This window comes from Neodiprion fabricii, chromosome 4 (genome assembly GCF_021155785.1).
Source record: "Neodiprion fabricii isolate iyNeoFabr1 chromosome 4, iyNeoFabr1.1, whole genome shotgun sequence".
NCBI lineage: Eukaryota > Metazoa > Arthropoda > Insecta > Hymenoptera > Diprionidae > Neodiprion > Neodiprion fabricii.
Window position 1 is genome coordinate 15,473,144 of NC_060242.1, and position 27,085 is coordinate 15,500,228.

The following is a 27,085-nucleotide window of genomic DNA, read 5'->3' on the forward strand; positions in this document are numbered from 1 at the left end:
TCCTGTCCGCTTAAAGTCGACGATAGTTAATTACTAAAAAATAACAAAAATATATTACTATAAAACCCTCCTATGTATAATACTTGCAATAGGTTTACAAAAGATTTTCGGTTTCTATAACATCTCTTTTATACTTCATCGAAGTATGGTGGAATAATATTAATAATAATATTAATAGGATTAGTTTTCTTTAAAAACTATCAATAGAAATCAGAGCTAGGCAATGCAATCGCACCAGTCTCGACGTAGCTTTAATTTGCATGTATGAAAAATTCATTGGTTGATTAATCAATGCTTAAAAAAATTCATTTTCATTTGAACAATTGGTATTCTTCACTCGTCGAATAGATATTGTTGAATGCGTTGTATAATATTCCCAGACAAGTTTGGATATTTGAAAAATTTCTCTTCTATCAATCGCTATGCTGTTTAACATCGATTATTCCCTGTAGGCACTTGTTAAATATTTGCCAGTAATGAAACGATGAATTATCATTAAAAGAGTGTCAGGCTGACCATAGATTTTTAACTTCGAGCTACTGTTTCTAGCATCTCTAATCCATTTTGGCGTGTGTTAAGAATCGATAGACACGTTTTAATAATGAAGAGTCTCGACTGAAATGTGATATGTTTCGATACCGTTTCATTATATTCTCCTTTTCACTCTCTATCATTGTATTTACCTACGCACAAAAATAATATGTTATTAATAATTTACAATTAATTTGCAATTGCACAATTGTGATAATCGTTTAGTGTTGAATTTATTTCGGAAATATGAACAACGGATAGCGCTAATGATTGACTTGAAAAATTTACTCTTGACAAAAGTCATGTGGTTGGTGAAAACATTTCTATTTCTATTCATAATATGCACGATTTTCAGCTAGTACTAGCAGGCCGCATCTTCATGCTCTTAGCTCTGCGTTAAGGAAAAATATTCACCACTTCGATATTATTAACTCTTAGAAAAGAAACAAAAAAAGAGAGAAAGGAATCAAAATTCGATAATATATATGTATTATGTATATGTTACAATCGTATAAAATTACGCTAAACCTATAATAGTATATGTATATTAAAGTTGATAAAATTTCATAAAACTCTATAGGTAGATATATCTTCTTTTTTTTTTAAATAATCCTCTTCTATTCACTACATCCACGTTTCCATAATTTGTCCTTCCCTTACTTTTATTAATTCTCTGGGTCAGACATCAGAGCAACCAGATCTATGTACATTTAAAATTGATCAATCGATTAATCTTCTTGTTTGTCGACACTTTGCTTATACACATTCCATGAGAAGAGCTCGCCATACCAGTGAAAAAATTGCACTTGACTATTCTATTGTGAGACACAAGTCTTATTCTCATGCGTCTGTATCTTTTACCAAAAATTACGGCGCCGGATAATTGTAGTATTCTTTTTCTCTTTTGAAATAATTAATAATTTAATTATGTATCAATTCATTAATTAATCTGCTTATTGTTTTCATCTACAGCGAGCGAATCCATGAATAATAATCATAGTAATCGCATGTATTAAAAATATTCAGGCCTCTGTCCTATTAAATTAATTATTTGTTAATCAACAAACATAAAAATGAATTCTTTTAAATAACATGTTCATTTAATCATTAATTATATGCCAACGCGTTAACATTTATAGTCCGTAACCGTTTTTGTTATCGCTTATACAATTTAGGTGAGATACGTATATATAATATTTATATTTTAAAATTATATTTATATAATGATCATAGTAATAATGGTTGTTATAACCTCATTAATAGTTGAATATAAATTTTTTTTTTTAACTTACAGATTGGCGAGTGTGATAAACGCTTTAAATAAAATTTAATGTACAATTGGATGATCTCTTTATGCGACTAATCAACTTTTTTTATAACTACATTAAATTGTGTAATATAGTTACATGTATTGGTGAGTACATAATAAATTGTTATTAAATATTTGACAGTACTATCAAAGGCTGGATGGTTTTAGTCAGGAAGGATGAAATAAGTATAATATAAAACTACAACTGACCGTACACGAGGATAAAATAAAATTGCCTATGAATTGATCGAATTAACCGGCAAGAAGATTCTAACCAGCTTAATTTAAAAGCTAAATTCAAAAAAGAGAAGAATGATTAGTTCGTTTAACGTGCCAACTTGGAAAAAAAAAAAAAAAAAAAAGGTAAAACCACAAATCGGGGGTACAATAACGTAACAGTACGTTCGAATTTAATCGCCCGATCGATAAAACCAACTTATTCTTGTAAGGTCTGTGCTCAACACATAATATAGTAAATAACAATATTTCCATAGACTATTTACAGTAATATACAGCATGCCACTTACAAGGGAAGACCGACATAACCGGGAACCGGATTTGGACGAGTCTTTTCCTATTTTAGTACTTCACCAGAACTGTGATGGAGTGAAGTGACACGATGCAACTCTCAGCCCGTTTACGGAAAAAAAAATTCGACAACGCTTATACTTTATTTACCTTACAATACTTTCAGTCGAGGCGAATTAGCTGAGCGGTTAGTGCGATGTTCACACACGGGCGGTCAAAGTAGGGATAAAACCCTCGGAAAGCGACAGTTTCACTCATTTGGAAACCGGCTTTACCAGAAATAAAAATTTGATATTTTATGCACAAAATTTCACTGTAATCATGGTAAAAATAATAATGATAGTAATAATAATAACGGGTATGATTTTTATGCGGAATTCGATTGATTTTTTTAATTTATCAAGGAAAAAACCTGTGTTTTTAATTTAAACAACAATTTTTCACTTGAAATAAACTTATTTATATTCACAGGAGAGAAAAAAAAGAAAAAGAAAAAATTGACAAGATTTGAATCTGGACCGCCCGCGTATGAACCATCGCACCAACTGCTCGGCTAATTCACCTCGGCTGAAAGTATCGTAACGTAAATAGGGTATAAGCGTTGTCGATTTTTTTTTCTCGTAAACGGCTGAGAGTTGCATCGTGTGACTTCACTACATCACAGTTTTGGTGAAGTACTGAAATAGGAAAAAGACTCGTCCAAATCCGATTCCCGGTTATGGCGTTCTCCCCTTGTTAGTACGCAACCGACGAAATCATTTAACTCAAAACTGCAGTATACAAATATTACCACCCGCGTCTTTCAATTACGATTCCGGCTTGTTTCTTTGTACATCCGATTTCTTTCCTTGAATCGGTTCACCCGTTTTGCGAACCATATCCTCGCTTTTAGCTTCATTGGACATCTTTTCGCTGTTTATTTCTACCTGCTTCTCTGGTTTCTCAACCTCTTTCAAGTTCAATTGTTTAATCTCCGCAGAAACCGAACTTGCCTCGGTATTTTTCGACGGTTTTTGTTCCTTCTCAGCTTTTTCCGCAGGACTTGTATTTTGGGTAGCTACGTCGCCGTTAATCTTTGTCAGTGTCTTTTTCTTCTTTTCAATATCTTTTTCTTCCTTCGCTTCTGCGTCACCCTCGCAACTCTTCACCTTCGGAGTCAAAGGAGGTTCAACGGCGCTTTCAAGAACTACAGTTTCCGGTTCTTTGGACTTTTGTTTGGGACTTTCTGTCTCGGATACTTTTATCTCCAGCTGAGACTTGGATTTCACCGTTGCCTGGGTTGTGACATTTGGCAAAGTGTCCGTCAATGTGAACCCAGAAGACGTGACAAGCGTAACAGTGGTGGTCGTCAATAGGTTTGGGAAATTATTTGTTGTCGGATTTCCTGTCTTGGAAAGATTGAATATATTGAGCTCTTGTTGAGCCGCGTTTTTAGCCAAGTGCAAAGCGATGTTCTCCACCCTTGTCGAAAGCTGCACTTCGCTTTTGCCCATGGGAAATATGGAACTGTTAGTGATTGAAGTAGATTTCGGTGACTTCGGGGAAGAATGCATACTGGGTAAGATTTTTTGAATCGTTGGAGGTGGAGGCGCGGTCGTGTAGCCTGCGGCTGCTGGAAGATAGTTACAGCGTTGGTATTTGTTGATGGAGGCAGGCAGACTGCTGTGAAAGGCACTATGTGAGGGGATTCCGATCGGCGATCTTATGAGGGGGTTCGGAAACCGGCTTGTGTCGGGATACGGCGGCGGAAAGTGGGTGTATATCAGTTTAGGGTTTGTGTTCAACGTGGGCGATGGTATGAAGGGATTCGTCGAGAGCATGTTGATCGGTGAATTCCTTGGCGATATCGGCGAACCTGGATTGCGGCACATATCTCTCGAGAATTGGGTGTTTTGGTAGCTCCTCGCAGTGGGAGAATAAGGGGGCGGTGTCACGATGGTCGAATTGGCGCTGGACACGATCGGTGACAGAGTTTTAGGATCTATGGTCATCATGCTGAGAGAGCTGTTCTTCGCAGGATTCTGCACAGTTTGATCCTTGTCTTTGCTTTCGTTCGACACTCCGTACATTCGCTTAACGCCAGATGACGGATTGCCAAGATATCGTGGCATGTTCCGCATCTTAAATATCTTGGCAGGCTTGGAAGTTATCGGCTTGGCATGATTGCCGTCTGATGCTGTGAGCCCCTGACTTTGGGTCTGCATTTCTTTAGCCTGATTCCTCGCGGCGACATAGTTGTTTTTCGACAATGTCGGATTCCAAGATTTCGGCGGATCCCGCAGCGTTTTATAGCCGACAGGCAGCGACTGTTTCTTGATGGAACAACCCTTCTGCAATGACACAGATGTCGGGACTGACTGAGATGTAGAAACAACAGAGCCAGTCTTGGGTGTTTCTTTACCAATCGAAGCGTTCGGCTTGTCTTCCGACGGGATTATATTTTGGCCAGATGTGTAGATAGGGATGCTGGGTACGTTGGGAATACATTTGTTAGAATCTACTGACGTTTTTTTCGTTATTTTCAATAGATTCGGAATCTCCGGCTTCGATCTTGTAGCTGCTTTGATTTTCTCTTTAGAACTTTCCCCAATTTTGGCGCATATTTCATTTAAATTTGTCCCCTTGGCTATTATCTCGTGCTTTCGCACCGATGGCTTCGTCGGCATCAAAGATATAGGAATGGCGTCTGGGCAAGGTGGTACTGTATAGATGCTGGTTATCTCGATGGCAGATTGCGAGCTCGTTCTCTTGGTACCAGTCGAAGTTTGCGACGAGGACAAACGAGGACTATTACTGATGGGTGACGAACCAGAGTGAGCATTCAGACTCTGAGTCACCATTTGTATGTCTGAGGGAGCGGGGCCCTGCCGTCCGCTTGGACTGCCGATTTTCAAACTATTTTCACCTTTGGACTCATTGCTTTTTGCATGGGACGTGCTCACAAGATTCTGCACAGCATGCGAAACGTTTGGACTCATTTCCACCGAGCCAGGTAGGGTTGTGGAAATGTTAAGACCGATGGAAGCTAAGCTTTGACTGGTGGTCGGCAGGTTGTTGTTATTATTCTTCACCAGCAAGACTTTCTGAACAGTCGAATCTGATTTCAATGTCGCGGTAGAATCTGGCTTAGAATTCACCAGTTTTGCGGGCTGGCAATCCAGCCTCTGGGGCGATGGCGGGATACTTTTGTTTGCAGCCGATGGACTTCGAATACTCGATATTGTGGTAGTAGTTGATACAACACACGTCGTCATCTGAGGGGCTGAAACGAAGAGACAGCCACCCTGTGGTATGCTCACGGGCGTGTTTACAGCCTGTGTTGACATCGTTGTGGAGTGAGGTGACGAGACGACAGTGGTAGCCAATTTGGTTAACGAGACAGTGGCTGTCGCTTGAGATTTTGTGATGGGAAAATACGCCAAGGGTTTAACATCACTCTTCGATTGCTCTGGAACTATTTTTGAATCCAATTTCCTCGAGTTGATCAGCGTTCCCTTTTTTTCTTTTGGAATCTTCTTGGAATAAGTATTGTTCACCTGTCCGACTTTGGGTTGAAAGGAAAGCATGGAATTGGGAACATTTTGCTTAATCTCGACGCTTGTTGAGGCACTTCTTATCTCCTTTCCGGAATTTTTAGAATTTTCTTTCTGACTCTGATTACCCTTTGTGTCGGCACTTATTAAATTATTATTCGTATTCATCACCCGACTCTCAGCCTTTTTTGTACTAGAGGTGGTGCATTCCTGCCTATTTTTCAGCTGACTTGAATCCTGTATCGAACTATTTTTCACTTTGCTTTGGTTGTTGGCCTTCTGCGTCTGAGCCACAAGACTTTCACCTTCGGTGTCGAACCTTGTTACCACCTTTGAGGGATTCTCTACTAGCATTGGCAGAGGATTAAGTTTCTGCGACTCTGAGCCATCGATATTTTTGTTGTACTCAGACTTAGCAAAGACTGTTCTTGTTTCCTGTGTGAATAAAAAGTTTTGGCTACTCTCTGTTACTTCAGTATTAGGAATCGTCGTACTTAGTAATGTTTCGACGTTAGATTTGTCAAGATCTTCTTTTTTTATCAAACTCTCCAGTATCGGAGCTTCATTATTCTCCTCTTTTTCACCTTCGGGCATTTTTTCGATTTTACCAACATTTTTATCGATAGTAATCAGTTCCTCTGAGTTACCATCTCCGTTACTAGCACTTTTCTTTTCAAAACTAGATATATTCGTTACGCTCATGACACCAGTTTCGGAAATTTTTAATTGCACCTCTTTCCACTCGCGCTTTTCACTCTGCTCACGCTTTACCTCGATCGAATCTACCCTGGTATTAGAAAGTATTTTTTCGTACATGTGATTATCTTCGGACAGCTTTAAACGCTTCGGCGAAGATTCAAATATCCTGTAGCTAAGATGCAACGGTACTTTCTGCAACAGTCGGGTGTAAGAACATGATATAAATACAAGCGGGCATGAAGAAATGCATAAGTTAACTTCGATTACACATCACAATCATCTAATAAGATAGGATCTAAATATAAGTTGTCATTCAAGTTTTGCCAGAGTTTTCCACATACTGAAAATTCAACATTTGACACTCAAATTACCTATTTTGTAGTCAGTTCACCTTGTGAATATAAATATGATTCTGTACAAGTACAGAAAATGTTATCAGCAATATTATATCTCGCTATTTATGTTATGTTTTAAAAATTCTACTTACTCGTCTCCAGTGATAAATGTACATGACATCCATAAGTGTATAGTTGCCACATAGTGGTTCCTCTTTGTACATAATGTCGACTCTGTGAGCTTCGCTTAGACCGTATTTAGCACGTATCAATTTTTGCAGGTGAGAGATGGTCACTGCAGCTGGACATCTCAAATATCTTCGGGGCAATGTCTTGGCTGTCGATTCCTTATCACCTTCGCCTTGGTCCTTTGTGCTTGGGATGTAATATTCCAAAGACAAACTCAGCGATTCGTCCAGAGAGTAAATGTGAGACTCGATCGGCTCGCCCCTAGATTCAGGAGAACTGGCTTGTGACTTTGCGTCAGGATGCTTGCTGTAGAATTCGCGGCGGCATCGCATTTCATCTGCAATATGCAACTAAGGTCAATCCCGCAGCCTGTGATATCAAAGGTGAAATGAGAGAGAACCAGTTCAAAATAAATCTAACTCTGATAGCAGCCAGGAACTAGTTTGTAAACAATATCTTGGAGCGTGTGATCAGGTCGGATATTCAGGAGCGGTTTACTCTTGTGAACCTGTACTTCGCATATCGGGCAGTACTTGTTATTCTCCAGATATTTGATAATGCAGCTGCGGCAGACTGTGGAGTGAAAAAAGGGAAAGTGAGTGAAGAAGTACTCTCTAGATTCTTGCATTGGAAAACAGATTAGCTATGGCTAGGTTTTTATTTTCCTTGTGAAGTGAACACGTGAGGTGAACAAGCATTAGTTTCGTTTTTTCAAGTAAAGAGTTTTGGATGATTTGATTTTTTCTAAACGGTTGTTTTCTTACACTTCTTATAGAATAATAGTTATGATATAAAGATAATTACACGAGTGAAGACACTCGATGATCGTAGTAGCATCTATAAAATATCCTCTGCATAGTTTGCAAGTCAATTGCTCGTTAAGGGTAGATAAATGCAATCGATATCCTCCGCTCTGTCCCGACATTCTGCAAAATATCGGATAAGAAACATTGATAGTCAATTTTTATAATTGATCGACAAATAGAGCAGGATGAATGATAAAATAGACATAGCAGGTGTTGTAGAATTATGTAACCTAAACAGAATCGCTTTGAATGTTGTTGCGGCACAGATTGTCAGGTCTGCTTGTTTTGGTAGCGGTGAAAACAGTTGGCGGATTTTTGCAAGAATGAAAAACCAAAGTCAAGAATGGGAAGAAATAGGTCAAATCCGAAATTATTGCGTCGGTACACATATTGTGTGTATTGTATCATATGTGGACACTAAGTGTGTGTATAGATAAGTAATGAAATTAGAAAGTAAATGCTGAATTATTTTGTGTGAAATTCCAAACGGGCGATTTGAAGAATGTTTGATAATAGGAAACAATTACTTGAAATGTACCTTGCGTCGTAGGAGGGAGCGAAAACCCCACGATTTATTTGGTAATCGCCATTAGAGCTCAAAATAATGTAAAGAAAGTTGGGTTGCGAGTCAAAGCCAACTTGTCACAGATCGTCATTATTACAGTTTTTTTTTTTCGTATTGGGCTAGAGGGTGGTTTAAAAACGCGCCGAATATTTATACTGTTAGGAAACAACGATTTTCAACGAATCCGTTCGGCGTGGGTTTCAAAATTTATTACGAGATTGTTTAATGCTTTTCATTTTCCAAAATTCACACCACTGCGAGCCAAAAATTTCAAGGAAAACTGGACCCTGAACAGTAATACAAAATGGCGGATAAACAATCACGCGATTGACCTTGCTGAAAACATCCGGCTCCGGGTTCTAGCAGCGTATGCTCATTGCGTTCATTTTTAAAATGGTCGCCACTAACAGGAAAAATACCGAGTGTCATCCTGCAGTGTTGTCAACTAGTTAACCAAAACTGCTTTATTCATTAATCGAGGATACAATATAGTCTGTTAATTAACACATCGGCATATAACGGGACCTACGTATAATCGGCTACGATTTATATCACGTTCAAATTTCCCGCTCCGCTTCCCTAACCTTCCATCTCCACCAGATTCATTTCTTCCATTTTTTCTATTTCTATTCCTAAAGCTGCTAACAATTAACGTTATTCCATTCGTTGAATTAACTATTAACATAATATTTCGATCACCAATTAACAATCACTGATAACAGCTTCGAATAGTCTTTGTCTTGAAATGTAACCATAACAAATTATCGTTGCATGTATGTACATGATGAGATAATTTAAACAATCAGATATAACTAATTAGGACTGTAGAAATTGTATTGCAAAACAGTATCTGATAATAAAACGATGAATACGATAACAAAAGTCTTTCTTTCGTACTGTCGAAGCAACGTATATTTGATCTTCGGCATGTGCTTCGGACTATGCATAAGCTCGTTTTTTACACCGACCAATGACGGGGACTGTCTAGAGACGGTGGAAGATCTTGCACCTCCTTTAAGCGTGCCAAAATTCAGCGACATTTACGAGCCAAAGATGAACCTTGAGGGAAAGCCGTTGCGGGCCAAGAAAACTCCCAAGGTTTTCATGCGCCCTAGATACTATTCGACAGAGCTCGGCATAAGGGAGAAATTATTTGTCGGAGTACTGACGAGTCGAGAATATCTTTACAGCCGAGGCGTAGCTCAGAACAAAACCATTGCTCATCTCGTAGACAAAATCAGATACTTTATATCGATAACGGAAGGAGCTAAACCAAATGTTTCGCTGCCTGGGATTGTCGGCTTCACAGATACCAGAAGCATTTTGAAACCATTCCATGTACTCAAATACATAACAGACAATTACCTCGAGGATTACGATTACTACTATTTAATCAAAGATTTGACCTATGTAGATGTTAGAAAAATGACAAAGCTTGTAAATAAAATCAGCATCAGCCAGGACGTTCATCTGGGTGTTGCCAGCAAATTTGGTACCTATTGCTCTCTGGGTGGGTGATTTTCATAAGACGGAGTAACACAGAGCACTCGTTCTTTCAATAAATATCGTAACTAAACTTAATGACCTTTTCAGATTCAGGTATCTTGCTGAGTAATTCAGTGATCCGAAAGATGAAAAATAACTTGGACTGGTGCGTCAGAAACACGTATTCCGACTCCGACGATGTTAACTTTGGTAGATGCATCGTTCACTCTTCATCTCTGCCTTGTAGCGATGCTATTCAAGGACAAACGATCAAATCCACAGTGCTTAATGAAAGCTTTGCCCTGGAGACAAATCTTTACGCATCTATAGCTCAGAATTACTCGGAATCTCCAATCAGTGTTTATCCTGTTTTTGACCATTCAACCATTTACAAACTCAACGCTTATATTGCCAGGGTAATTTTACATGTTATTCAAATTTTGTCTTTCGATCCGTACTGTGCATTGACATCAAAATTAATTCTAGCTGGAGCTAACAGCGGTCATAGATCAAATATCCACTTTGCGTCAAGAGATATTGAAGACTGCCAAATTAGAACCAGAGAAGGATCATAGCGTGACTTGGCCTATTGGCAATCAACCAGGGAACAAGCCTCCTGGGCGATTTGATATCGTCAAATGGTCTTACTTCAATGAAACGCACATGGCTTCAGACAAGAGTTTGAAAAACATGCAGAAGTTCGAAGGAAGCGTCAAAGCAGATATAGAGTATGTGATAAAGGCAGCAACCGACAGAATCGAAGGAAATTACAAGGGGATGTTGGAGTACAAAAAATTCTTAAACGGCTATAAAAGGTACGACGCTTCGAGGGGCATGGATTATATTTTGGACTTGGTCTTTGCTGAGACAAAAACCAAGGAGGAGTTAGTGAAGAGGGTCGAGATCTGTAAGCCACTTGGCAAAGTAGAGATTTTGACAGTTCCATATGTAACTGAGAATGCCAGAGTTCATTTGATTTTAACAGTTAACAAGTTTCAAAAGAACGAAACTATCAAATTTATGTCACACTACGCTCAAACCTGCATGGAGAAAAAAGACAAAACGTTTTTAATGGTGGTATGTACAGGATCATTCGTGTAAAATATGTTACTCAATCGCTAAAGCTGTTATACTCGTATTTAAAGTGCATTCTACATCGCAGGTGCTTCTTTATGATGTAAATTCACCATCGAAAGACAAAGACGATGTGTTTTTCGATGTAAAACAGCATGCTTTGTCATTGACAGAGAAATATAAAAAGGATCAGTCTAAGGTTACCTGGCTTTCCATCCGCTTGCCATCGAGCGTGAGTTCGATTGAACTGGAGCCAATGTTAAAAATCGCTGTAACAGACTTGGTGGTCAGGAAATTTTCCCCGGAAAGTTTAATTTTATTTGTTGAAACTGAAATGGAGCTGAAAGTTGATTACTTGAACAGAGTAAGTCAATTGAAACTATCGACATTTATTTTTGCTGTAGCAGTTCTGTATCTCCTTTTCACAAAATGATCACAGGTACGAATGAATACCATTAGCCAATGGCAAGTATTCAGCCCAATGCCTTTTGTCGAATATCACCCAGATATCGCTTACTCGGAATCAAAAGCCAAAGAAAACGAATTAGACATAAACAGAAACTATGGAAGATACGACGAGTATAATTTCAACCATGTTGCATTTTATGCCAAAGATTACACATCGAGTAAGTAATTGATGACAATCTTGTCATAAATTTTTCTCGCGACCTATACTACTAATTAACCATTAGTTTGAAATTCACAAATGATACCTATGTAAATTTATATTCTAGTACGGAAATTGGCAGAAAGTATAATTCCACCTGTCCGAGCGGATCGAGATATCGCAACAGTTTTAAAGCCATCCGAACAGAATTTAATTAATTCTGTATTTGAACTATTTATTTTGTTTGGAGATTTGCACCCGTTTCGCGCACTAGAACCTGCATTGAAGATCCGGTACAAAGAAATGAATTGCAGAGGAACTCAAAGTGACGTAACACATATAGATTGTATGAAAGCTCGTAGTTTAAACCTTGGTAATCGTGGGCAGCTTGCCAAACTCATACTGCAGTATCAGCATAGCAATTAAATCCTAGAATAATTATTATGCATGAATTAAAAACATAAAGAGAAATGCTAAAGGATAATAATATATTGTCAATTTATACGTTGATTGAAATAAAGTATATTGCCGTTAACATATCAATATTGTAATTAGTTTCGATTTTCAAGGCATGCTTACATGAAATTACTCAGTATTTGAAGCTTGAAGTTGGTAAGCAAAGTTTGTTTGTTATCAGAATATGAAATATGTAATGCCAAACGGCCAGCCTGATTTCAGAATCGTGGTAACCGCGGATTGTTGTGGAGATTTCATTGAATCGATATAATCCTCCACTATGCTATAAATTAAACGAATTAAAGGCTGATTAATTTTTTGAACACCTAAATTAATTTTTTGATCACCTGCGTGGAATCAATGAAAAATTTCACAGATTGAATTGTATATCCTCTGAAATGGCGAATGCGAACGGCCTAAGAAATGGATTATCAGCTTATCGTCGTGACGATCACGAGGAAATGCAAGCTGGGCCTCCCATGGACCTTTCTTTCAAAAAGGCAACGAGTATGAACGGTATTAACCACAATATTTATTCGTTCTACTGTAAAGAAGCTCGATAATTTGTGAAAGATCAAGGGCAATAGTTGACTGACACAGATTTTTGAACCAACAAACGAAACCATAGATTTTTTTCAGATTTCGATCTCCAGCGGGCTCGATCTATCCGTGTGGGCAAAGTGCCTTTGCATACTTCCAGTCAGCGTTTCCTTACGAGTTCCCTCTGGCTTAGCAACAACTTGTTGAGCTCAATGAGTGGATTGGAAAATCTGGTAAACAGAATACTGGTAGAGCCGAGCAGTCTGGCTTGGCTAGATCTCTCGTTCAACAACATAAGCGAGATTGACGATGAAATAACGAAGTTCCCGAATCTCAAGATAATCTACATGCACGGAAATGCAATTTCGAATTTGAACACTGTTCCGAAGTTGCGAAAATTGTGCAAGCTAAGAAACCTAACACTGCACGGAAATCCAATAGAATCTGTGCCCTCGTACAGATCATTCATCTTGACAGTCTTGCCGCAACTGGTAAACTTGGACTTTGCTCCAGTAGTAGCTGCTGAAAGGAAAAAAGCCCCTCCGGCTGGTTTTTCGAAAATGATGAACGCCTAAGCGTCTCTCGTTCGAAATATAACTTTTATTTGATTGTTACTTAATAAAATACATTCATATCATTTGTTAATAGAGCCGCGATTACACTTAAGTAAATATACCCAAGATAATAACTCGACGAAATTACGTGTCAATGGTCGCATAGGAAATGAAATTGTATTCTTTCTTACAAAAATTCTGTCTGATCAATGGCGTCTATGCTTGTTTCGATGCTTCCCTGTTTTATCTGGATCCCCCCCTCTGTCTCTCGATCTACTACGAGATCTGTAGTGGCTACGGGACGACTTGTGGCTTCCTGATCTTCGCCGTTGGGTCTTTTTCGGTTTGCGTGATCTGCTGTGACTGTGACTCCGCGATCTACTTCTACTCGAGTGTTTCTTTCGCTTCCCATGTTTTGCAATGTCAGTTCGGGAAGGGGAGAGGCTGGTAGATCTAGAATGCCTGAAAATGAAAAAAGAATACATTAATGATGCTTACATAGAAGTACAGCTTTATTGCAGCTGTTACGACAGGTGAATTTGCACTTCAACAATTGCACGCAAAAGATTAATTAACTGCAAATGAAAATAGATCCAATGACTTTGTCATCCCAACCTCACCTGGGCGATTTTGCTCTTTCAGGGGCAGCATGTGTCCCACTGCGGCTGATGAATCCTCCCCAAGCATTGTGGTGCTTTGGTAGCGGAGGGCTGGGCGTATGACCATCAACTTCACCACCCCTCGCCTTGGCTCTGGCTTCTTCATATCGTCTGCGAAGCTCATCGACACGTTTCTCCAATTGTTCAGCGCTGATACTGGGTCGAGCGTAGAGGCGTAAAACTCGGCGGCAGACGTCTCTGATGGACGACTCACTAACCTTGAATAGCCTGAACCAAGCAGGTGTCGCGGGCAGTGGAAGTTGCAACTGGCGTGCACCTAGATAAACGCATGCGCAAGCAACGGTCTCGGGCTGATGTCTCAGAAATACATCTGAGCGGAGCGAATCATTCATGTAGTTCCAACACTGTTGCATCAGCGCACGGTTCTTCTCGTAACCCAAAACTTGAAGGTACATGACGATTATCTTATGCGGATGCTTAACGTGAACACAAAAACCTAGCTCCTTCAGAACACGCCTCTCTGCCTTGATTACCTGGTTCTTTAGCGTCACATAACTCTGGTCTAGTATGACTGGCTGGATAGTCCTGTGAATAGAAATAGAAAAGAATTATGAGTTAAGTGCTTTTACTGCAGAGCAATCTTTTACCTTAGCTGGTATTCAAATGTACAGCTACGAAAGCTGCAAATATCTGATTGGTAATATTCCCATTGTTCAATATTGCAGAACTTACTTCTGACTTGAAACTTGTTTAATATGATTGAACACATTAATGACGTCTCTGATGCGCCTTGGAGCCTCTTCAATTTTACTCGCCAGACAGACGCATCCCATGGCCGTTGTTTCCATATTGTGCCTAACCAATGATTTACTGTAATAGAACCGCTGGAATATCACTTGCCCGGTGGCCATAGCGACCTGAAAGAAAACATGAGAAACATGATTATAAACAAACACTAGGCAATATACTTTCCAAACTTCGACGTCATTCGTTAGAGGATCACTGCCTGGAGTTATTAAGCGCATAGTAGCCTGTGCGGAACAATGAATGTGTCACATCGATTATTTCCCAGTCAAACGTAATTTAGCGCCAGTTACACATGCCGTTTAAAGATATTCAAACTCTACTTTCGTGTACGTAGTAAAAATTTTGTTTTTATAAAATAAAAAGCATCCAAACCAATGCTAAATACTTCACGGTAACTCTTCTCTGACCCGCTGGTTATATCCCATTGATTCAAGGGTTATGATAGATTCTATGGAAATCGGAATAAATATTCGAAACAGGATTCTAAGTTTCGAAAATAGACTACTTTCCCTGTATTTATGCTATTAGTAATTGCAGTCTCAAGAGTTTTCGTACCATAAATACAAATCTTAACAGAGTGATATTGATACCATATTTCTAGCGATAAGTCTGGATGCATCTGGAAATATCTTACGCTTTGTTGACTGTTCCTAATTCTATATAACATTATTCAATGGAAGCGCACAGGTTCCTACATGGGACAATATTGATAGTACACAGAAGTGTCGATTGAGAATTTTTTTTTTATCAAGGGTTCAACCGATGCTCAATTTGGGTATCGCCGGCTTGATGCTTTTTGAACCAAGTCTGTATCCAAGATCGGTTGCTTCATTGATGCATCGATTTGGCGTAGTCCATAGATCATTCCTTAGACAATGATCCTTTCGTCAACGAATGACGCCTGTAAAACAACATAACATTGTTAACGTGACTATTGCGTCATGTAATGTGGATTCACAACTAATTTAATAAGCCTTAAATGCTCAACGATACCGCGGGGCAACAAAGTAGCAGTTTCCGCAACTCTGATCTAGCAAAACCAACCGACGTACCTTCGGTATTTATTTATTTCCTTTCCTCAATTTTTTCATACTCAATCTTAGTAAATGTATCAGCATAAACAACTCTATCTGACAATACGCACCTGAGGAAGTTTTAAAAGTATCCCAGCAGTTTGTATCAGTTCGCATCCTAGGATGCGCAGGTCAGTTTCTGTCTCCGTATCTAAGCCGTCTGAGTAGGATGGGGTAGAATTTAATTTCTCTTCGGGCAAGAGGCAATTTTGAAGGGTAAGCACTATTTTCCCATATGACTTGGCGTTTTTTCCTCCGGCTGACTGATTTGAGTTTTCCTTTTCCTTATCCTTGTCCTTGTCCTTGTCCTTTTCTTTTTCCTTTTCCTTCTCTTTTTGGGTGCCCATTCTAAACAATTTCGAAGTATCTAATTCACCCGCAACACTGTTTCTGGCATATACTTAACACGAACGACGACACGATGTGCGAATGCTTGGGTCACGTACTCGGAACGTTTTGGATCGCGATTTCAGATGCACGGAATCACTGAGAATCGATTGCTTTAAGTAGTAAAATTAAAGCTATTCGTTGTACAATAAGTAACGGTATTATCTAAATCGTATTCTCTTTTACCGCGGCTACTAACGCTATTAAAATTGAAATAATGTTTTAACTTTTTGCTCCATCACCATGTCCACGACCGCGTCAATTATATCAGTCTCGAGTTATGCGTTCCGAAATACATAACAAAATGGCGGCAAGCGACGCGTCAAAATTTCGACCGCGGTCTTACCAGAGATGAGTAGGGAGATCTCCAACGCTCGGCTTTTCGTGATACCAGCTAGGTTGGAGCGTCGACGTGACACCTAGGCGGCCACGCACCGAAGGTGGCCGATTTCCGACCTGACACCTAGGCGGCCATGCACCGAAGGTGGCCCACAATCGTGTATATATAGATATACTCGGTCGCTCGAGCAAGTGGTTGCCAATCGCATCCTTGCCCCCGCTCGCCAGATGTTTCCAGGAATGCAAGAATTGGGATTTTTTTTTTTCAATTATGAATGTCAGCGAATAAAAGTATTTCCAGATTTGATGAATTTTGGATTCAATTAGCGGACGCTGAACCAAAATAATTAACCATTCCCAGCCCGAATACTTTTTTTTTTTTTTTTTTTAATAAATATTATTTTTTTATTGATCTGAAAATATGTGACGCCTGGTGTTCTCGAATATTTGTACACGCAGTCTATGGAAAAATATACGAAGCCAGCTCGATAACATTTATGCAAAATGTGCAATGGGCAAGTGGTTGGAGGAATTTTTTTTTTTCTCGAACTGAATCTTCCAGAGAACCATCAGCGAATTCCAAGCAAGCTCCATAAACATACCGAGCAAACGCGCGATCACGTACGTAGCTGTGGTGTGGCTGAGTGGATACCACATGAGGATGAATTTTCAATTACAGATTATTGCGCGAAGTTTTCCTGTATTTAGGTTAATTACTGCTGCCTTTGCTATAACACTGCATTCAAGTCTTAAACAAAACACTAAAAAATAAGTTAACCACTCAATGTAAAACAAAATGTTAGATTGAGCTTAAAATTTAAGCCGGAGTTACATAAACTAAGATAATTACAAGTGCAATATTGTAAATATTGAACATTTATTGTTCATCTAAATAAATATGGTTTCCTCCTCAAAAAAAAAAAAAACATGAGGATGGAGTGATGCGGGACACGTTCAATCTTTTTTTTTTTTATTTTTAAATTCAATCCCGGCATTATTTTTGCATTTTCGGAGAGAAAAAAGAAATCAAAGAAAGAAAATTTCGAGAGCCGGTCGATTTTTTCCTTCTTTCCTTTTACTTTTTTTTTGTTGAACCCACCTTTTTTGTAGTGGGGGTAACCCGGAAGAGAACAAATAATTGAAACAATAAAATTCCGAGAGCGAATCGATTTGTTCCCCGTTTTTGGCGCCTCTTTTTTGATACGGAAAAGTTTTGACAGTAATGGAAAATAGAGATTACTAAACACAAATGTATTGTTTTTTAATAACATCGGCCCACCAATAAAAAAAAGTGGTCTGTACTTTTGACCGGACCTACCTATCTTGATGTATTTTGACGCGCTGAATCCGAATCCGAAGTCAGTTTTGCTCGTACACCCTCAAAATTTTGAGTAAATTGCAAAAAACCATAAAAATCGCCAAAAATTAGCATTTTTGTAGGAGAAAAATTTATGGAACTATAGACCAAGTATGATTTTTATGCATTTTGGTCCGCTAAACCCAAATCTGAAGTTTATTCAACCATAAGCCTTTTAAAATTTAATTGGGCCGGTGTTATTAAAAAACAATACATTTGTGTTTAGTAATCTCTATTTTCCATTACTGTCAAAACTTTTCCGTATCAAAAAGAGGCGCCAAAAACGGGGAACAAATCGATTCGCTCTCGGAATTTTATTGTTTCAAGTATTTGTTCTCTTCCGGGTTACCCCCACTACAAAAAAGGTAGGTTCAGTAAAAAAAAAGCAAAAGGAAAGAAGGAAAAAATCGACCGGCTCTCGAAATTTTCTTTCTTTGATTTGTTTTTTCTCTCCGAAAATACAAAAAAAAAAGCCGAGATTGAATTTAAAAAAACATGAGAGCTGTCATGGGACAGCCGGTACGAACGAAGTTCCTTACGCTACAAAGAGACGCTATACTGATGCCGCTTGTTTTCTTTCCGAGCGCTGTGTGAGAGAGAGAGAGAGAGAGAAAGTGGGAAAGCTATGAGAAAGAAAGAGAGGCAAAGTATAGACGTACGCTGTGAGAGAGCGCGCTGCGGCCCAAAGTATAGTTGTACGCTGTAGGAGAGAGAAAGAGGGGCGAAGTATAGTCGTGCGCTGTGAGTGAGAGAGACCGCTGCTGCCGTCTCCCACCCCAAGCGCTGAGACAGAGAGAGAGAGCGCGCGCACACGCTGGAATAGAGAGAGAGAGAGAGAGGGAGATCGCGCGCACTATAGCAAACGAGCACTATAGCCAAAAAGTGTCGGTTTTTTGGTGTCGTTTTTTTCCGCCTAGCCCCTACGGTGAACGAGCGATAAGGAACTTCGTTCCAAAAAAAAAAAAAAGAGTGATCTGCGATCGAACCCGTGTCCCGCATCACTCCATCCTCATGTTTTTTTTCTTTTTTTGAGGAGGAAACCATATTTATTTAGATGAACAATAAATGTACAATATTTACAATGTTGCACTTGTAATTATCTTAGTTTATGTAACTCCGGCTTAAATTTTAAGCTCAATCTAACATTTTGTTTTACATTAAGTGGTTAACTTATTTTTTAGTGTTTTGTTTAAGACTTGAATGCAGTATGCAGCAGTAATTAACTTAAATACAGGAAAACTTCGCGCAAAAACCTGTGATTGAAAATTCATCCTGATGTGGTATCCACTCAGCCACACCACAGCTACGTCCGTGATCGCGCGTTTGCTCGGTATGTTTATGGAGCTTGCTTGGAATTCGCTGATGGTTCTCTGGAAGATTCAGTTCGAGAAAAAAAAATTTCCTCCAACCACTTGCCCATTGCACATTTTGCATAAATGTTATCGAGCTGGCTTCGTATATTTTTCCATAGACTGCGTCTACAAATATTCGAGAACACCAGGCGTCACATATTTTCAAATCAATAAGAAAATAATATTTATTAAAAAAAAAAAAAAAAAAGTATTCGGGCTGGGAATGGTTAATTATTTTGGTTCAGCGTCCGCTAATTGAATCCAAAATTCATCAAATCTGGAAATACTTTTATTCGCTGACATTCATAATTGAAAAAAAAAAATCCCAATTCTTGCATTCCTGGAAACATCTGGCGAGCGGGGGCAAGGATGCGATTGGCAACCACTTGCTCGGGCGACCGAGTATATCTATATATACACGATTGTGGGCCACCTTCGGTGCATGGCCGCCTAGGTGTCAGGTCGGAAATCGGCCACCTTCGGTGCGTGGCCGCCTAGGTGTCACGTCGACGCTCCAACCTAGCTGGTATCACGAAAAGCCGAGCGTTGGAGATCTCCCTACTCTTCTCTGGTCTTACATTCAGGTCTGGAAACTCTGGTGGTGGGGGTAGGCTAGGAGTGACTCACATATTGAACCAATTTGTTTCGGAACGGCATTGCGTCGCTACTATCTAGTAGGGCCGGTTAGGCTGTAGCGCGCTTGCGCCAACAGAGAGAGATTTTTTCTATCTCTGTCGCTCACAGGTGACACGGGCGGGGGTTGCACGGGTGGGGGTGACCCTACTAGGTTACAGTGACCCTTGCGGCCAAATCTAAAGAATTATTGAAGGCGGACTCAAGAAGTGAGTCGCCCCCCACCACCAGAGTTTCCAGACCAGTATGAAAGACCGTGATTTCTGGTGATTTCGACATTATACTCGAACCAGGGATCAGTAAACTTGCAACTAGATTGGATGCCACCAAGGATTTTGAGTTGCATTGAGCTTCGCATTCTCCTTGCAGGATGGCGCAATACCATTAGTATCGAACCTATTGCAACATTCGATCGTCATATGCTCTAAGTCACGGACAGAGACTCATAAAGATAGACTGAGCGCTCCTATAAGAGGCACTGACAATTACATATAAAGGACAGAGATATACAGGGAGTACTGCGCTCTCTTTTCAATCAGCGTCATGGTGGGAGACAACGGAGCAGTGGAAGTGGAACAGCTATAGATATAGGCGCATAATTTCGCCTCATTCTCCTCTACCACCTCCATCCGCGCCACAAATATCATCAGAGACAGCAAGAAGTACTCCTGGCATATTTCTGTCCTTTAAACGTTTACTTCATGCGGCTCATAAGAGCGCTCAGTCTATCTTTATAAGTCTATAATCACGGACCTCAGCAGGGTCTTAGCATAGAGTTATAAGACATATATAACGGTCGCATCACGAACTTGTGACAGAATGCTACCTGTCGGTACATACATAAGTCAGCGCAACAGAACGCTTCTATATCGGTCTACTTGACCATGAAACAAGCGGAAAAAATAATGATCACTCATCTATTCCAACGTCTATTCTGTGATTATCTTAACCTTCGTGACCACGGTCAGCCCCCTGACACTCACCACTGCTCGTATACTAAAAAATTGTACGCGTCTTGTCCCCGTTTTTTAGTTCCTCTACGTGGCGCTAGTAGACTCCTGGTAGACTTCTGACACGCTAGCTGCCCTCGCTGACCGCGCGCAAGCTCGTCAGGTAACTACTAGCGTCACTAGTGGTGGAAATTGGCGGCAGAATCGAGGGACATTTTGCGAACCACTTTTAGCAGCACGTGTCAGGGGGCTGATCACGGTGTTACATACAGGCATGGAGCCTAGAGTAAGGCTCCATCACGGTCTTACATACAGGTCCGGAAACTAGTAGGGTGGGGAATGACTCATTGTCAGATAATGAGGCAAAACCGTGGTTCTCGTCTTCGCCGTCTGCAGCGCTGCCCCCTCGGGGTGAGCCAATCATAAATCAGATCCGAACAGCTGATTTTTCGGAATCAACAATCCTGAACAACACTCAAAAATGAAGAAAAATGTGAATAAAAAATGATTGAGATGTTTACTAGCATTCCATGGCAGGCGTGATAATTGTTTTATTTTAACGGAATCCTCAAATGTTTAAGTCAATAAAATCCATAAACATCAAGCGAGGGCTCACAACTTTTGAGACAGTTTGACACACACTTTACACTGAGTTATGAACTGTCAAAAACTTCGATGAGCATGTTATCTTATCGGTATATATCTATACCTATCATACCCCAGGCCAATGGCGCCCCTAGCGGATAAATAGGAAACAAGACCGTGTGCCTCACTAACGGTGACACCTCTACCACTCAAAAGTGCCGGAGTTACCAGACCTATATGTAAGACCGTGGGCTCCATGCATACAGGACTTGCAACTCTGGTGGTGGGGGTGACTCACTTCTTGAGTCCGCTTCCAATAATTCTTAGATTGGCCGCAAAGGGCACTCTAACCTAGTAGGGTCACGCGTGTCACCTGTGAGCGACAGAGATAGAAAAAATTTCTCTCTGTTGGCGCAAACGCGCTACAGCCTGACCCCAATCAACCACATTGATTACTTTTTCACAACACCTGCTCTGGAAGTTGACTTTTCGAGCGCTGTATGTTATCTCCGAAACACACAATAATCGCATACTTGACTATAGGTATGTGTTTCATAAACGCACATGTTCGGTTAAGTATCAGATAACTGCACAGATTCCACCTAAACTATACTACTATAGAAATATAACCACACGAGTACAGTCTGTATTAAACTCACTCTGGCCGTGTTTGTAAATTGACTGCCAGTACTAAAAATTCCCTAGGGCAGAGACAGAGCTGTCCATGAACTCGGCAGCGCAAAAGAGATAAAAGATTGCTGACAGTACTGTCAGTCAATTTTCGAACACGGCCTCTATCTCTTTCACCTTACTAGAAACTACTCAAACGCCATCTGATGCCGCTATAGTAATTTAAGTTTTAAAATTAATATATTCCTCTCAAATTCGACTTCCAGATCACTTTTTGTAAAAAATATTGTATTCTACGTGTTGGATAAGTAGCAAATATCTTATTCGTGATTACGACATTTACTGTAAGGTTTATGAGACGTTCGTATGAAGACGAGTGTGGTAGATGTCGCTACGAGCCGTCAGGTGAGTTGCGACAACCACACGAGTCTTCATACGAATGTCCCATAAGCCTTACGCTCATGTCGCAACAACATGACTGTCCGATTATTTGCTACTTATCCCACATGTAGCATAAATAACTATATTGATATCCGAAGTTGCGGATATCAAATACTAATACTAATACTATGAAAACGAATGTAATGATATGAAAAAAATGCAATATTAAAGAAAATGGGCAACCTCACCATTCAGCGGTTTGCGACAACGGCCAAAAATAACGAAATTTGAGGTTCTGTAACTCAGCCCTACTAGGGCCGTGTTCGAAAATTGACTGACAGTATTGTCAACAATCTTTTATCTCTTTTGCGCTTCCGAGTTCGTGAACAGCTCTGACTCTGTTCTAGGGAATTTTGAGTACTGTCAGTCAATTTACGAACACGGTCTAGATAGTAGCGACGTAGTGCCGAAACCGTAAGCTACAAATTGATTCAATATCTGAGTCACTCCTAGCCTACCCCCAGCACCAGAGTTGCAAGACCTGTATGTAAGACCGTGTTCGTGATCATACGGAACTGGTCAGCTGCGTGCGATGATTGCGCAGAACACACTGAAAGCACAAGTCAGTCAAAACATGGCGTTTCTGGGCGAAGCTAATCGTTATTCTCCGTTTTTGGCAGCGCAAAATGACTCGTTTCATAGTGCTTCGTATGATTTGTCAGCCAATACTTTGGTCCCAGACATTTACGGTTCACAACGATCACAGTAAGTCTATACTCCGTCTAATTATTCTTTCGTCCGTCGTCCGGTACGTAACCTATACTTGCTCTGTCAAATATTGTTCTACCGTTATATCATACACTTTGAATTTCAATGCAAAACAAACGTCCCAAGTTTCACTATCATCAATCGTTGTACGTGATGATTTTTCCTTGAAGCCCCGGTAAAATTCATTGAACCGCAACGTCTAGAACTTGCCAAAAAAAAAAACCCGCTTGTCATGACACGGAAATGAGTCGTTCCCTTGTCTAATTCAGAATCAAATTGTACGAGTGTCAATTCTTTGCAACAATATAGGGCACCATTGACTACCGCGACTTCAGTAGTTGGACTTCAATTCAAAGATGGAGTTGTGATAGCAGCTGATGTGCTCGGGTCGTACGGGTCATTGGCCCGCTTCCGAAATTGTCAGCGCATAATGAAGGTCAATGACAATATCATTTTGGGAGCTGGTGGAGATTATGCAGATTTTCAGTACCTGAAGAACATCATTGAACAAAAGATGTAAGCTGCACTGAATTGAATCTAACACACGCTATTATAATTGAATAAACAATTGTTAAAGACTCGGTATTACCAACAATTATTCTAGACTTGAAGAAGAATGCCTAGATGATGGATTCTCCTTGAAACCTAAATCACTGCACTGTTGGTTGACTAGAGTAATGTACAATAGGCGCTCGAAATTCGATCCGTTTTGGAACAATTTTATCATCGCTGGACTGGAATATGGACAGCCGTGAGTAAACTTATCAACCCTGAACATTGATACGCTAATTTTGGTTGTACATGCTACACCTAATAATTCGGCAAATGCCAATCGTCTAAGACCTTCAAATTTCATTATTCCCCCTTGAATTTCACGTGTTTATTTGATGGTTGCTAATAAAACACCTATTCACCCAGGTTCATGGGAACGGTAGACAAGCTCGGAACAGCTTACATTGATCCTGTGATTGCAACTGGTTACGGAGCTTACATGGCTACACCTCTGTTAAGAAAGGCTCTAGAGTCTAAGCCAGATTTGAATAAAGAAGAAGCTATAGATATTTTGACCAAAGCCATGCAGGTTCTCTTTTACAGAGATGCCAGATCATTTCCAAAGGTCAGTAAACCCTCCTGAACAAGCATGAAAATTTCCACAGTATAGTTTAAAAGTGAACCGAAAATTGGGTATAAAGCATCTGAATTTCATCTGTGTTACAGTACCAAATTGGAATCATAAGTAAAGAAGGAATAGAGATTAGGGGACCACTGACACTAGAAAGCAACTGGGAGCTTGCTCACATGATTGGATAAACATGATGCAGAATATGAGGGAATACAAATAATTGCATAAAACTGCGGTGAATGTGGTAATAGTGTTGAATGTGTTTTCAAATGTTCTAGCACAGAATTGAACTATTAGCGCAGCTCCGTGAACTTGATTCTTCTTTTATATCAGTAATAAAATAAAACGTAAAATTTGATTTATTTATATGGTTCACGTCTGTACATGATGTATTTGAATTTAATACTATTTACATACTCTGATATATTTATTGAGTCAGAATTTCACTGCCTGTATCAGTAATGAGAATGGTGTGCTCCGCTTGAGCAGTACGTGCATTGTCTGTGGTCACTGCCGTCCAGCCATCCTCCAGGATTTCTACGTCAGGCCCACCTTGTGTCAGTACAGGTTCAATTGTGAATGTCATTCCAGTCTGCATCTTTCCAGGTTCGTCGTTTTCTGGAAAAATTGAAAGTTGAAATTATTAAGAGGTAGGAAAATTAATGCATACATATAATTGATAACAATGTTCAAAATTCATAAGATATTGTTCAATTTATTCGGTTGAAATTTTCCCAAGCTGAACATATTCCAGAAGTTAGTAATTTTTAATCCACAATCTATATCTCTAGTCCTACTGTCATGAATCGAACTTACTGAAGTGATAAATGTCTGGAGGTCCATGGAAGTAATTGCCAATGCCATGGCCTGCAAAAGCGGGAACAATTCCAAAGCCATGTTTTTGCGCTGTTTCCTCAATAATCTGACCTGATGGATGCACAGTAAAAATTGGGTTAAGCTAAAGATTCACTTAATTATTGAATTCAAGAGATAGTGTCGAATTGTGAATGATTACCAATTGAAGAGAAATTTTCATTGGGTTTACATATAGAAATAGCTTTAGATAGGCATGTTTCTGTTGCATCGATCAATTGGCGAGCTTCTTCATCAACTTCGCCTACCTTGAACATTGCAGAACAATCGCCATGGTACCCATTCAAAAATACCTGTAATCGGAAAGGCTTGATTGAAGATTACAGTATTCTATTGCTTTAACCTTTAATCGGTACACTTCTACAGCCAATCACTAACTGTACACTTGGGTGTTTCTTATCTGGCAAACTCCAAGAAATATTAGTTTTGGCTGTAATGAAGATTTCTTCAGGAATCCAATGCAAAATTGTCCGTCAAATGATTGAGAATGCAAGGAAATAGGATGAAATCGAATTTCACAAAAATTAGTCATAAATAAATCGTAGCCGTTAGAGTCTGGCAGCTAAGAATATTGCGAAATGGATAAAACCAGCTGGATGAGCCACACCCAGTGTACTGTACTAGAGTTCAAACATTTTGATTCTGAGCAATCTACTGTACCGTTATATCAACGTTGAGTATATCGCCATTGTGCAAAGGTCTACTGTCCGGGATTCCGTGACAAGCAACATTATTTATGCTTGTACAAATTGACTTTGGAAAACCCTGATAATTCAAAGGACTGGGATAAGCTCCATTGTTAATAATCAATTGATGAAGTTTAGCGTCCAACTGTTCGGTTGTGAAACCAACCTGAAAAAATCAATCTAATGTGTGAGCAGTTTGTCAACGGCAAACTTGAATAACTAGAGGCAGAGACTAATAGATTTTTGCTGATTTAACCTTTAAGAAATTTCGAACTTTGCCTAATATTTGCCTGGCCAAAATACAGCTGTGCCTCATGCATTCTATTTGGTTTTTATCTTTGATTTCTGCTTCCTTCAGTCTGTCACAAGGAATTGACGATTCGGCATAAGATGGTTTTGGGATGTAAGAAGGTACACTTTTTCTATCAGAGACAATTGGCCATGGTTTGACAATGCCATACTTGCCAAAAGAAGTTTTTAGGTTCGTCTCTGATGAAATCTGTTAATTTATTGCAAATTGTTGAGAGTTAGAACTTGGAAAAAAAAAGTTTGGTCTGGATTTCGTATCTGTACCTTTGACTCTCGTTTGAAAAAGTTTTTGAAAAATGTACATGCCGGTTGAGTGGTAATTGTCTTATTGAAAGTTTTCAACATTGTGACACGTCTCATGGGTGAATGAGATACGTTAAAACTTTAAAAATCCTACTCTTCGTCAAAAGATCCGAGTTGCAAAAATTCACCCTTCAACTTGAAAGCTCTTCGCAAAATAAATTTTATAACATCTATAAAAGGAGATAACTAGGAATGTCTGTCACTGTAGAAATAAAGTCTGGATCAATCTTCGGTGATTTTGCATTTGGCCGGCTAAGGTACCATGGAATAAATATAAGTTCATTCGTTCGATAACATCAAATAGATTTCCTGAAATCACAAACTATCAATCACTCATTCATTTCTAGAGCTCCGAATTTACAGAAATTAACAATTGTCAGTAACAATAATGAACGCCGGCATGGATGGACAGTAAGTTATCACACCGTGGTTATCGCCAAAGGTTATTACCATGGAGACTAGAGTACAGGAGTCCAATCTCTGTATTACTATATTTATAGGATCAGAACGTCCGGAGCGACGCTGGTGATAAAACCGTGCACTATTAAATCTCGGAGTTTCGTGGACGCTTTTTCTGCCTCTCCGCCTTAGAGATTGGACTCCAGTACTCTAGTCTCCATGGTTATTACTTAAGAAGATGCGGAAATGTATGGACCATGTGTTCCTGCGCAGCCATGACTAAGAACCAGAACCAATGG

General features: G+C 39.6%; 6 protein-coding genes across 9 annotated transcripts; 3 read left to right on the top strand and 3 right to left on the bottom strand.

Annotated features, from left to right (window-relative positions):
• Positions 1–1,144: 1,144 nt before the first annotated feature.
• LOC124180312 (polycomb group protein Psc-like) lies at positions 1,145–8,776 on the bottom strand. Of its 2 annotated transcripts, none has more exons than XM_046565700.1 (5): positions 8,469–8,776; positions 7,929–8,050; positions 7,545–7,697; positions 7,088–7,461; positions 1,145–6,792 (listed from the first exon to the last, which is right to left on the bottom strand). In XM_046565700.1, exons 2-5 carry the CDS (start codon positions 8,047–8,049, stop codon positions 3,175–3,177), a joined length of 4,266 nt encoding a protein of 1,421 aa, XP_046421656.1. In that variant the 5' UTR covers position 8,050; positions 8,469–8,776; the 3' UTR covers positions 1,145–3,174. The 2 variants fall into 2 exon arrangements, with proteins under 2 accessions (XP_046421656.1, XP_046421657.1); XM_046565701.1 differs by lacking the exon at positions 8,469–8,776 and adding an exon at positions 8,161–8,405.
• Positions 8,777–8,907: 131 nt separating this feature from the next.
• Positions 8,908–12,204, top strand: LOC124180330 (chondroitin sulfate synthase 2). The gene is made up of 6 exons (XM_046565746.1): positions 8,908–10,005; positions 10,089–10,396; positions 10,467–11,057; positions 11,143–11,418; positions 11,494–11,680; positions 11,789–12,204. Exons 1-6 carry the CDS (start codon positions 9,360–9,362, stop codon positions 12,085–12,087), a joined length of 2,307 nt encoding a protein of 768 aa, XP_046421702.1. The 5' UTR covers positions 8,908–9,359; the 3' UTR covers positions 12,088–12,204.
• On the top strand, positions 12,203–13,672 carry LOC124180357 (leucine-rich repeat-containing protein 51-like). The gene is made up of 3 exons (XM_046565800.1): positions 12,203–12,273; positions 12,494–12,633; positions 12,757–13,672. The coding sequence occupies exons 2-3, from the start codon at positions 12,516–12,518 to the stop codon at positions 13,230–13,232; spliced, it is 594 nt and encodes a 197-aa protein (XP_046421756.1). The 5' UTR covers positions 12,203–12,273; positions 12,494–12,515; the 3' UTR covers positions 13,233–13,672.
• On the bottom strand, positions 13,238–16,381 carry LOC124180342 (cyclin-L2). Of its 3 annotated transcripts, XM_046565780.1 has the most exons (5): positions 15,783–15,924; positions 15,273–15,539; positions 14,564–14,748; positions 13,832–14,416; positions 13,238–13,673 (listed from the first exon to the last, which is right to left on the bottom strand). In XM_046565780.1, the coding sequence occupies exons 2-5, from the start codon at positions 15,303–15,305 to the stop codon at positions 13,418–13,420; spliced, it is 1,059 nt and encodes a 352-aa protein (XP_046421736.1). In that variant the 5' UTR covers positions 15,306–15,539; positions 15,783–15,924; the 3' UTR covers positions 13,238–13,417. The 3 variants fall into 3 exon arrangements, with proteins under 3 accessions (XP_046421736.1, XP_046421734.1, XP_046421735.1); XM_046565778.1 differs by lacking the exon at positions 15,273–15,539 and having other exon boundaries at positions 15,783–16,381; XM_046565779.1 differs by having other exon boundaries at positions 14,564–15,539.
• Positions 16,382–22,876: 6,495 nt separating this feature from the next.
• Positions 22,877–24,582, top strand: LOC124180353 (proteasome subunit beta type-4). Its single transcript, XM_046565796.1, has 5 exons — positions 22,877–23,090; positions 23,403–23,609; positions 23,698–23,844; positions 24,012–24,210; positions 24,312–24,582. Exons 1-5 carry the CDS (start codon positions 22,918–22,920, stop codon positions 24,402–24,404), a joined length of 819 nt encoding a protein of 272 aa, XP_046421752.1. The 5' UTR covers positions 22,877–22,917; the 3' UTR covers positions 24,405–24,582.
• Positions 24,560–26,830, bottom strand: LOC124180349 (methionine aminopeptidase 1D, mitochondrial). Its single transcript, XM_046565791.1, has 6 exons — positions 26,349–26,830; positions 26,032–26,274; positions 25,750–25,941; positions 25,232–25,382; positions 25,033–25,143; positions 24,560–24,834 (listed from the first exon to the last, which is right to left on the bottom strand). Exons 1-6 carry the CDS (start codon positions 26,442–26,444, stop codon positions 24,644–24,646), a joined length of 984 nt encoding a protein of 327 aa, XP_046421747.1. The 5' UTR covers positions 26,445–26,830; the 3' UTR covers positions 24,560–24,643.
• Positions 26,831–27,085: the final 255 nt, after the last annotated feature.